This window comes from Sinocyclocheilus grahami, unplaced genomic scaffold (assembly GCF_001515645.1).
Source record: "Sinocyclocheilus grahami isolate Dianchi unplaced genomic scaffold, SAMN03320097.WGS_v1.1 scaffold93.1, whole genome shotgun sequence".
NCBI lineage: Eukaryota > Metazoa > Chordata > Actinopteri > Cypriniformes > Cyprinidae > Sinocyclocheilus > Sinocyclocheilus grahami.
In genome coordinates this window covers 326,206-337,862 of record NW_015505272.1, presented here as the reverse complement: position 1 = coordinate 337,862, position 11,657 = coordinate 326,206, and the positions used below count along the sequence as shown (strand labels likewise).

At 35.7% G+C, this 11,657-nt stretch overlaps 2 protein-coding genes and 1 long non-coding RNA gene across 3 annotated transcripts in view; 1 reads left to right on the top strand and 2 right to left on the bottom strand.

The window, feature by feature from the left end:
• ppef2a (protein phosphatase with EF-hand domain 2a) overlaps positions 1-3,268 on the bottom strand; it is a 25,738-nt gene extending 22,470 nt beyond the window's left edge. The window contains exons 1-5 of the mRNA XM_016275297.1: positions 2,940-3,268; positions 1,762-1,821; positions 1,530-1,547; positions 1,370-1,378; positions 795-922 (exon numbers count right to left, since the gene is read on the bottom strand). Coding sequence (XP_016130783.1) covers positions 795-922; positions 1,370-1,378; positions 1,530-1,547; positions 1,762-1,813 — 207 coding nt within the window. The 5' untranslated portion in view covers positions 1,814-1,821; positions 2,940-3,268. The remainder of the gene's footprint in view (positions 1-794; positions 923-1,369; positions 1,379-1,529; positions 1,548-1,761; positions 1,822-2,939) is intronic.
• LOC107587499 (uncharacterized) overlaps positions 874-11,657 on the top strand; it is a 17,017-nt gene continuing 6,233 nt past the window's right edge. The window contains exons 1-3 of the long non-coding RNA XR_001609484.1: positions 874-944; positions 9,684-9,818; positions 10,345-10,471. This is a non-coding gene — a long non-coding RNA (uncharacterized lncRNA). The remainder of the gene's footprint in view (positions 945-9,683; positions 9,819-10,344; positions 10,472-11,657) is intronic.
• On the bottom strand, positions 4,200-9,017 carry LOC107587498 (N-acylethanolamine-hydrolyzing acid amidase). The gene is made up of 11 exons (XM_016275299.1): positions 8,692-9,017; positions 7,977-8,141; positions 7,751-7,874; positions 7,572-7,662; positions 7,422-7,498; positions 7,129-7,301; positions 6,911-6,973; positions 6,739-6,805; positions 6,461-6,489; positions 5,075-5,141; positions 4,200-4,608 (listed from the first exon to the last, which is right to left on the bottom strand). Exons 1-11 carry the CDS (start codon positions 8,865-8,867, stop codon positions 4,597-4,599), a joined length of 1,044 nt encoding a protein of 347 aa, XP_016130785.1. The 5' UTR covers positions 8,868-9,017; the 3' UTR covers positions 4,200-4,596.

Here is an 11,657-nt window from a genome sequence, read left to right as displayed (position 1 = left end):
ACTATGTCCCTATTTAGGTATTAATTTGTATATATTTTGTTACATGAATATGTGAACATACTAAACATCAGAAGAACAGGGTATCTGCTTGTAAACAAAAACATTTTATTCTAGCTTCATGCACTCTTTTTTTAAACACTTGAATGTGGATAAGTTTCATAAATAAAAAAAGAAAGAAATAAACAACATTTTGAACAAAAATCTGAAAAAAGACTATGAATTGGATTCAGAATGATAATCAAAACGTAGATAAAGTTGATCAACCCCCAAAAGCTTGACAGTCATTATTACCTCTTCGTTGGTCGACATTTTATTCCATAATGTTACACAGTTTTGATGCTGTTTTATGTCTGATGATCGTGTTAGATTACATGTGGAAGCATCTGTTGTTTCGGTTTCTTCTTCACTCGCGTTTTTTGGAAATTCTGTACAGAAGATGTGTACTAGTGCCTCTAAAATATAACAATGAAAACACAGATTCTCGGAGCACAAGTATAGCTCAAATATATTTAGACTTTTTCTAAGTATAAGTCAAGTATACTTAAATGTCATTTTAAGTATATTTCTGAGAAATACATAAAAAGTAGACTAAAAGTATACTTTCCTATTTTTAGTTTAAAAGAAGTATACTAATGGCACGCTTGTATAAACTTCTTTTTCGTAAGGGTAAGCAGCAAAATGGACTGTTTTTGTATAATAACTGGAAGCAGGATACCGGAAGCCGCGCACATTCAAGTTGCAAATGGCTGCGCCCGTTCTTACGTTAAAAATAGTGTGGAGAATGGATTTCTTACTTTGATCTGGTCTTGTAGGTCTGCGTACTCCATGGACTGGAAGATGTTCCAGGTGTATCTGCGTCTCATTTCCATGCGAGCCGCATACTGTCGGTACCAGCGCTGGATCAGCACCGCAGCCTTCATTGCTTTCAAGAGAACACGACTGAGGTCAGACTCAGAAATAAATAGGCTATAATTCAGCAGATTTGCTCTAAATGCAATAGTTTTTGTGTCGGGCTTCTAGAATTACACCCAATTTAGCATCATTTGAGAGATTATTATTTATACACTGAAAAAAAGCGGGTGTAGGATTAGTTTGTAACATTTTTTGCTAGTAAATTTCACAAGTAATTACAAATCCATTGAATTAAACGTGGAATTTAAGTAAATTAAGTAAAAAGACTTAAATAGTAGGTTACTTTCTTGTGAAACATACTCCAATAATGTTTCTTTTATACGCTACAACTTAGACAAGCAATTTTTTTTATAGTGAAGGCCTATTGAAAGTCTTATAACTCTGTGTATAGTAGCCTATGTAATACCCAACAATAGTCAAATAGACATCATGGTCATAAAAGATGAATTTTTCTTACTTCTCGCTGCTGCAGACAGGCATGAAAAAGAAGACATGTTGAAAATGTAAATGAGGTACTTATATATTGACACTACACAGAAATAGACAACCGTGTTCTAATTCAATAGCGGCGAGAGATGAGGTTTTACACAAGCTTTGCTGGACTGGTAAAAACTCACCTGGGCTGACATTTCCATCTGTTTTAAGAAGAGAATTCATTTAGGTCAAATTATACAAGCTAAATAGTCTTGGAATAAACAGAACTCACTGGTACAGTATATATCATTCTTTGAATGACTCTAGCCATTCATATTATTGTTATTGAAAACATTTTACGTTACATTTAGTCATTTAGCAGACGCTTTTATCCAAAGCGACTTACAAATGAGGACACATTTTTGAGGATTTTACCTTTATCAAATTTTCTATTGAATTCGCTGGTTTTTGTGACACCACACCCCATGGCTTCTCCTGAAGGTAGAAAATATGAAAGTCAGTATAACAAGCACTTTTATTAAGCACTTGTATGAAACAATGATTTATATTTGTATATGTTTATTTGATACAAATCACATTACAAAATAATGTGGATTGGATTTGTTAAATGGTTAAGAAACCATTGTACCACTATAAAAAATAAATAAATAAATAAAAAACAACCACAAAAAACACTTAATTCAGTAATACACAATTTACACAATACATTATTTATATTATTCATTTAATACAAAAATTTAGACCAACAGACGTACTCTAGTAAATCATATTACTGTACTGTACAATATTTTCAAGCTTTTGACAACAGGCTACACTAAATGTCATGTTGTTGCGCACGTTAATGAGATCCAGAGAGCGAGTTAATCTGGGTTCATTGCTCAATCCTCCTTATAGAGCAGACGACGTCAACACGCACCTGTGCCTCTGTGAAAGCCCACAAGCTTCAAACCCTCAGTGATGGCCCTGCTTCACTATAAACCAGCTTCTGTTATTCATTAAAATAGTTAACATTTGAGTATCTATCTCACAATTTTAAAAAAACATCAAGAGTCAGAGATGAATGGAGAGTATTTTAAGGTATTTTTTTTATTAAATACTGAATAACTGGGGATTATGGACTATGGATTTATAGACTTATTTGTAAGGAAGGTTATTCATTAGCTCACCAGACATCACAATAATTTAGTGTAGTGTAACAGACATGCTCGTTCTGAGGTTATACCTCTTAAAAGAGCTGTTGATAAAAGCTCATGCGACGTGCATTTTGAATCTTGTTCACAGTAAAATGAAGCAAGACTGCTACTATAAAAAATATTCTATGAATTCTACAAATAATAAGACATGATATTTATAACATAATTTAACCCATACTAAATCCTGCCTATTTAAAAAAAAAAAAATGGTTTAAGATTTCACACCAGTATATCACCATTAATTTAGTTTTAGTATTTGGTGCCTTTCCATGCATTTCTTTTGAATTGAATGATAATATGAAGGGCTGTGTAAATCATGTCAGCAAAACAGTGTCCTTAAAACTCCAAGCCATAAAAGGTTGCAGCCAGAGATGATAAATCATGGTAGGTAAAACTCACCTGGTGCGTTTCTCTTTTAATCAAGGAAATCCCAGAAGCTTTATTTCCATCACATTAACATGTCAACCAAAGGATTGTATCTGCATTCTGTACCCCATCGGTGCTTGAGTTAGTCAATGCGAAGAGTAGTAATGCAAAAAATTCAGCTTGTAAGGACACAAAGAAAGTATAGTCACACGCTCCCCCATGTGCCCCGAGAAACCTTCAATGTCCTGTGCAAAAATCCACTATTTTCATTCAAAAATAAGAGAAGACCTTGTGTCAAACTCCCGAGGTCTTCAGTAGGTATGTTTGTTTGTCTGCGTCTTAACAGTCTTCATCTGTGTAGCTGAATTAAGTGAACAAGCTCTGAAGGGATTAAGGGTAATAGCTTGATGCGACTTGACTAGACTTTTGTACAGGAAAATGGCACTTTCCTAAAGGAAGTAGGTTGGTGTAAAGTATAGCATGTAATAAATCCAAAATAATGCATTACACAAAAATAAATCATTTGAGGTGAGAGCATTTCTTGTTATGACGTGCACAAGATCCAGAAAGCCCTCAATGATTACAATTAACAATTATTTTAATATTGTATTCAGTTCAATTCAGTACAGTCAGTTCAATTGTGTATTACATGTAGAAGAGAGAGAATCCATCATATATGTTTTTAATGTGTAAATATATATCATAATAATCGTTCAGTAATGCATGCAGTATTATAAAGGCGCTCCGCACCGTGCCTAACAACGCCCCTTAGCTCTTATAAATTCACTGTACACCACAGCTTCTTTGGGCTTGCTTTAAAGGGGTCATATGATGCAATTTTTCTGAATCAGCTACTGTTTTGTTATTAGTTTAAGTATTTGCTATTGACTGTTCAAATGAGGAGTTTTGCGCATCGTGTGTGTGTGAGCGAGCAAGACAGAGAGAGAGAGAGAGAGAGCGAGAGCGAGACACATCACAGTGGAGTCAGCTGTCTTAACCGTGGCTTGTGTACTGCAAACACATACTAGCTTCATCACTGTGTCTGTCACGAGACTCTGTTCCCCTTTCGGGCTCTGTCTTTACATTTATTTTGAAAGATGAAGCTCGCGATTATGGTAAGGGTAGAAAGACTTTGTAGAAAACTAAGCGTATGAGAGAGGCGGGGCATAGAGGACCTACAATAATGTACAGTATTTGAAAAATAATGTTTTTTTAACATTAAAGCATGTCAACATATTCTGTTACACCAAATACACAAAATAATGATCTTTAAAAAAGCATCATATGACCCCTTTAATATATTACATAAGTATACATTTGTGTTGACAAAATAGAGCAAAAACAGCCAATATTATTTCTGGTAATATTAAGTCACTTAATATTAACTTCTTATTTATTAAAGTTATTAAAATCAGTTATACATTTGCAGTTGTGCTGATATTGGTAATTTTTTTTTTAATGATTCTTTCCAAATATAGCTATAAAAGTCATCAATTAAAAAATCAAGTACTTTCCCTATTGAAACAGGATATAGGCTTTATCACAATATCTTGCAGCCCTACTTTTTAGATATTAAAATACGACTCATTTCCATTGTGAAAAGCAGAAGAGAAGCAGAAGTTGTTGGGTAGTTCAGAACTAAGCTGTGTGAAAATTATGGCTGAGCTGGTCAAGGGAACGAGTCATTCCATCACATACAGATCTGTAAACAGAAAAGAAAGACCATTAACTGTAGAAAATCTGAAAAAATGTCAGTAAGACAGAACAGTCACAGTTCCATCACTAATGATTGCAAGAAACAGAAGTTTCCAAAGCATAGAAAAGACATGCGACCTAGTTATTCACACCAATTCATGTGATGCTCCTTGCAAAAGCTGACAGACTGATGTCAACTGAGTATTGCGAAATTCCCTTAATGTCAAAATAATATCAGAGAAGCCATAGCAACCTCTTACATTATGACAGAAATGTTGTTTCATCCAACAAAATCACTTATATTACCAAACCAGCCAACTGGACATCATGAAAGCATACCACATAACATGACGGTGGTAACATATGTAAAATCAATCTTAAGCAGCATATGTTTAATGAAAATATGTTTTCAAATTTTTTTTATGTTTTAAAATATGTTTTAAAAATCATGTAGTGATATGGTTTGTTCTTACATCTCTGACAACTGTTGTGTACTTCTCAGGAGTGGCGGCACTCATGACGGCTGTATAAACCGTGATCCTGGAAGGAAGATCATACTCACATTAAAAAGCTTTATTACAGAATGTGACCTTAAGACACACCTCTTTAACTAACACTTATACAGTGGGGAGATACAGTCCCCTCCACTAATATTGGCACCCTTGGTAAATATGAGCAAAGGCAGCTGTGAAAATAAATCTGCATTGTTTATCCTTTTGATCTTTCATTAAAAAAATTCTAACCTATCACTGAAGTAATAAATGTTTTAGTACACCAGGGTGACTAGGAGCATGAAATTGTCCAGCCATGACGTCCTGTTCCACAGGATTATAAATATGAGGAACACAAAGGCCAAATTCCCTTAATCACCCATCACAAGGAGTAAAACCAAAGAATATAGTTCTGATGTGCAGAACAAGGTTGTTGAGCTTCGCAAAATAGAAAGTGGCTGTAAAAAAGAGCTAAAGCATTGAAAATACCCATTTCCACCAACAGAGCAACAATTAAGGGGTTCCAATCAACTAAAGATGTTACAAATCTGCCTGGAAGAGGACGTGTGTTTATATCGTCCTAATACATGCTGAGGAGGAGAGCTTGAGTTGCCAAAGACTCTCCAAGGATCACAGCTGGAGAATTGCAGAGATTAGTTGAGTCTTAGGGTCAAAAAGCCTTGTTTGGGAGGGTTTCAAGAAAAGTTCTCCTCACTCATCCAAAAACAAACTCCATATTCAGTTGTCAGACATGACTTCAAATGGCACTGGCTTCTATGGTCGGATGAAACAAACAAAAAAAAAAGCTTTTTGGCAGCAAACCCATCAGACAGTGATAGTGATAATGTTGTGGGCCTGGGGAAGTCGTGGCCTAATGGTTAGAGAGTCTGACTCGTAACCCAAAGGTTGCAGGTTTGAGTCTCGTACCGGCAGGGATTGTAGGTGGGGGGAGTGAATGTACAGCGCTCTCGTCCACCTTCAATAAAGTAAGTTAGTAAAGCTAGATGAGTTGAGAATCAGTGTTGAGTTGTTGGGCACCAGACATGAAAGAGGGTGAGAGTTCAACAGAGATCAATGCTTGGACTGTTCTAATTTACAGCTGAGTGGCTTAAACAATGAGTGTCTGTGAAGTTGTACGTGTGAATAGGCAGAAGCTTCACATGACTGGTTTCTACAGAATCTCCAGGAAATTCCTAAATTCGGCATTGCATTGTTAAATTCTAATATTATAACCTCCATGAGAAGGAAGTGTGCTCATGTTTGTACTACTGGTTACCACATACGAGAAATGAGCACTCTACATGAGGCCATTACACAACCATAAAATATCATGTGATAGGTGAAATGCTGCATTACTCTCCTCCTTACCTATTACATACTGGATTCATGGATAAAACCTGTAACAATGAAAAAGAAATGATCACTTAACACATCAGTCAATAAATTATGTAATAGGATTGCATGCTTTCACAAACACAAGGGAAGTCTCATTAAAGTTTCATCTTTTTTAATATCTAAATCCAGAAATGACTATGATAATAACAAACAAGAACACATTTTGTAGTACATTATTAACAATGTAGGACAGAAATAAATGCCACAACCGATGACAATAATAGGCAGACAAAATGGATTTATTCATTTACCTGATACAGAGAATCCATACTAATATGGTTTTGACCAGTGGCATTCAGTGCTTTCATGGCCACATATCTGAAACAAGACCAGGACATGTGAAAAGCAATCCCTAAACTGTTCGGTTAAATAATCACACATTTGTGCTTTCATGTTATTAATAAAAATGTATTGTCTGCTTGCCTTCGTTCGTCTCGTTTAGGGGCGGGTAGCCAGTGGTCATAATTGGTTTCAACTCTATACCAGCTATAATAAGCAACAGTAAAAATCAGAGGCTTAGTAATGTAAAAACCTTAAGGACAACACAAGTATTATATGAATGAGAGCCTAATGTTGCACTGGCATCGCTTTATGTCTTTCATTTTAATTTATGTAATTACAAAATTATGGTTGGTGCTTACTATCCATTAAGTGGATCAAGAGGCCAGATGTCAGCTGATCCACTTCGGTCTCTGGTTATGACCACACCCTCACCAGCATGAACACCACCCAAAATGTAATAAACATCTGTAATGATCGGCACCTTGGCCAGTCTCAATACTGCATCCTGGAAATCCACAGCTGCTTCAAGAGTCTAAAGAAATCAAAAATATACAGATTTATTCAATGCAAAAGTCTCTTTTTGCACCAGTAAGTAAATGTATTTTGAAATACTGAATTATATTTAGAATTTTATATACATTTGTTCTCTCACCTCTCGCACTAGCCAGCTAACTGGAGAACTTTTTAATAAAACTGCTGAAATTACATTCTCCCACCAATGTCCCTTATCTGTAGAAATATAGATATAAATTAAAACCCCACAAAATTCACTAGACCATGTCTTTTTAAAAAATCAACTTACTGCGTTCGTTGCCAGACACTGTAAACTTGTTGGGGCTCTGTCCTGTCCACAGCCCAACATAACCAGCAAAAGTAGTTCCTCTGTATGCCACCTGGAGAGAAACGACTTGCAGATTCAAGAGTATAATATAATATAATGTAATATAATATAATACAATGTAATATATAATTTAACAATACCTTTCCATTTTTAATAAAAAGTACATCTAGAGTAAGATTTCTGAGCACATCGTGGGGATAATCCAGGTTTCTGCCATGGTATATATTGCCCTTTGTATCCTGAGTTACAATACTGGTGCAAAAGCTATTAAAAAAAAAGCAAAGCAGCCACAATTAATGTTGAAAAAAAAGGTTGACAACTAAAACACTTCAAGAGAGCTACTGTACCAAAAAGTGAAGTACTTACGCAGATACTTCATAGGCAAAGTTCAACAGCACAATATCTGCAATGTCAGTGCCATAGAAGGATGCCATGCCCTGTATTTCTCCAGCATACGGCTGTGGGATGTATTTCTCCAGAGCGTTCACTATCGGTTTAACTGCATCATGAACCCATTTGGGAACAGTTGAGCTGCAAAAGAGGGTTTGTAAGACATAAATGTGGATCTAGGTTGATGACAAACAAAATTTACAAAGTTAAAGAACTTATGGTAACACTTTAGTATAGGGACTAATTCTCACTATATTATCTAGGCTAGTTGCTTATTAGCATTTCTATTATTAACATATTGGCTGTTTATTAGTATTTATAAAGCACATATTCTTCATTACCATATTCCACATCCCTAATCCTACCCAATACCTAAACTTAATAACTACCGTGCTAACTATTACTAACAAATTAGAAGTTTATTCAGGCGAGAATTGGACTTTAAAATAATATGTGACCGAACATTTCATTAAAAAACAGAGGGGAATGTCAGCAGCGCTTTATTTTTTATCACTTGCATTTTAATGCGTTGCAAACTTAAGTATTTGGTGACATTCTGTGATATTTAAACTTGTCAGCTAGGTAAAATGATTTAATGGCCAAACTGGTTCTGGTCAAAATCGCAAGAATGCAAACGAAAGCAACATGTTCTCGTAGCGTGCGTGTGGTTATCAGACGGTCTGATACTTACTCGATCACTTCAGATGCAGCTTTTCTCAAGAAATCGATGTCATAGAGGTTCTTCAGAGGAGTCCATCGCTGATCTGCAGGCACGTCCAGACTGATATTTACCACTGGAGGAGAGAAATCAGCTGTCGATACGCAGAAAGCTGTCACGCCGAGCAACAGACAAATCTCTAGCTTCATGGTGAATACTGAACACTAACAGTCCTTGTGATGGTGACATCTGAACATGCGAAACCAAAGACTCCTTCACGCTCTGCCCAACTTCTGTATTTGAAAACGGAACTGAAGTGATTGTTGTGACAGTAACATATTAGCCAGAAGGGGGTGGTGTCCACTGTCCACACACTTGTGCCTAACTTTTTTGGTTTATTGCGGTGTGAAATCAAATAAAATTGCTTCACGCGTAAAGCTTTGCTGTGAATAAAGGTTCTGTTGATCATGAAGCTTGGTCCGTCCGATTAATGTTTCCATCCTGGAATCATTTCAGTACAGTTCGCGTTATTTAGGCTATGGGTATATTGGAAGATTTTCATTGGTTCTCCATTTACATATTTCTGTGGTCGCAATTATTCATTCAACAAAAACTAAAAAGTAAAAGAAAAACGTACAGGCTAATCAAAATATTTATTACATTTCTAACAATACAGCCATGATGTCAAACCCAGAAGATTAATTCTTCATGGGTTCCCTCGAGACGTTCCTGGGATTCAGTTCATGAGTACGGTCCGTGCTAAACATAACTTGACGATACATGGGCTTTTTGTAATAGAACATAAACTGCAGTCTGCACAGTTACACACCGTTCTTATATTTACCGATTACAAACATACGTTAAAAAAAATATGCATAACTACGATTTACAAAAACGATTGTTGATTAAAATATATATTTTTACTACAGATTTAAATGTAAAACATTTTTTTTAAAGAAAACAGAACGCGACATTTTGTATTATAATGTAATGTAGCTTTTTTTCTTTTCTTTTTTTCCTGGTAGGACTCTTGCGTGCAATTCTCGCAAAGCGCATGCGCACTCGAGTCCACACGTTATATCAGCAGCTGTTGACAGCAGAGAGCGCATGCATGTGTTTACTGTTGCGTTGCCACCCACACCGTCAGGAGAGATTTTTGAGTAAGTTTGCTTGTTGTCAAGAATATTTTTACTGATGTGTGTTTTTTGCGATCCATGCAGGATAAACACTGGGCTTTTTGCACATCAAAAGCTGCTGATCATCACCGCATTCACACAGTGCGCTTAGATGACATGCGTTATGTCACTGAAGTTCGTTGTTTTCTTAGGTGTTTGTGCATTGACGACATGTATAAATGTTTTATTTGGTAATGCTCACATTCTTAAGATCATTTACAAATATCTTCCCTCGGAAAGTGTGTTTTTCCCTAAAAACACTTTCAGTTTTAATGTGTCCGCAAAGACATGTAATGTTGTTGTCCTTGAGGAGGAGTCTTGATATAATAAATGTCATTTCCGGACATTAGCTAAGCAGGTTATATCACAAGCAGATTAAAAACGAACTTTTCCATGAACCTTATTCCTGTAAGAATCTCTATTCATATTTTTAGCCCTTTCTCTGGGGTGTTGTACAAACGAGTGTGACTATGTAATGGCAGCTGTCATTTCACACACTCTCGTGTTTTAGCAGCAAGGTTCTGTCCAGTGTCCAGATAGATCATGAAGATCGCCGTTCTCGACTGGTCAGACCGGGCAGCAGCTGCTCAATCAGGCTCTGCAGGGAGAAACTGACGCTGACGCACGAGAACCTCAAGGTAAATTGTAGGAGGAAAGCTTAAAGTTATATATTGTTATTGTTTTTGAAAAAGCATAGTGAAATTTTGAAATACTTTTTGTTACATTGTTTATGAATTGCTCCCAGGTATAAGTAATGGGTTGGACTGCAGATTCACAATAACATAATTTTGCAAGGTCCTTCTTGACAAAATGAATAGTTTATATGAGTATAATAGTCTGAGCTATTCATTAGCTCATATTTTCTTTCTTATCTAGTTGACTAACGTCTGCACAATGGTAAATGCTGAAATGACTATTTGGCTTAGAATTGGAATCATATTAAAGAGTTCCAAGTCACTAAGCAGTCATTCTTGAGACATGGGACAAAACAGGTCCAGCAAGGGTAACTGCTATTAGGTTTGAAAATAAAAATATTTTCAATTTTAAATGTCATGAGGGATTAATAATAGAATGTATTTAGCACAATTATCACCTTCAATTTAATTTTCTCATTATTATACCAAATCTATGTTTCTTAATGTCCTCTCACTACATCTAAAACAGTGTGTCCACAGAGAAGGGTTCAATCATTCATATGTAATAAAATTGATAAAAATGTTTTTTTTAATGATGAAAAAGAGCTTGTTTTATCAAAAGCAACCCTTAATAAAATCTCCTATCAAAGCAAGGTTGTTTTTTAACATGCATGTTTAATACGATTTTAAAGTTGCGTCCCCACTTTTTGTCAACACCGTCAGACATTCAATAAAATGTAATAGAATCAGAGAATATCGGGCAGCTGTCACTCTAAAGGACCCCCTTGCCACAGTTCACCTCTGCAGAGTACATCAGTGTCAGACAGGCTCTGCGAAGTTTCATAGTTTTAGAATATTTTAAATCCTAATGTTCAAATTTCCTGTGTCACAGCCATGATATGTCAACACCATCTTCCAATTTCTGAGGAAATTATTTGAAATATTTAGATAATTTGATTCTCCTTAAGCAGGTTCCATTAGCATCTAGCATCAACAGAAAAAATAAAATGGCTACTACATGAACTCCATTGGTTTTGTGAAAGAAATGCCAAATTTGTCAACACCGTCAGATGTCACCACCATAAGATTTTGAGTGATATATCAAAATACTTAAATGTGACTCTTAAATAAAAGCTTTATAAACAATAACATACTCACTGTTTGATGTGTTTGTTTTAATACAGTAATT

What these genes read in the sequence shown, in the direction of transcription:
- LOC107587498 (XM_016275299.1), bottom strand. Translation starts at nt 8,867, where the DNA reads ATGAAGCTAGAGATTTGTCTGTTGCTCGGCGTGACAGCTTTCTGCGTA. An exon ending in TTTGCCTATGAAGTATCTGC is followed by an intron (nt 7,875 to 7,976) that starts GTAAGTACTTCA and finishes TTTTTTTAATAG; the next exon opens with CTTTTGCACCAGTATTGTAA. An exon ending in CCTAAACGAGACGAACGAAG is followed by an intron (nt 6,806 to 6,910) that starts GCAAGCAGACAA and finishes GTCTTGTTTCAG; the next exon opens with ATATGTGGCCATGAAAGCAC.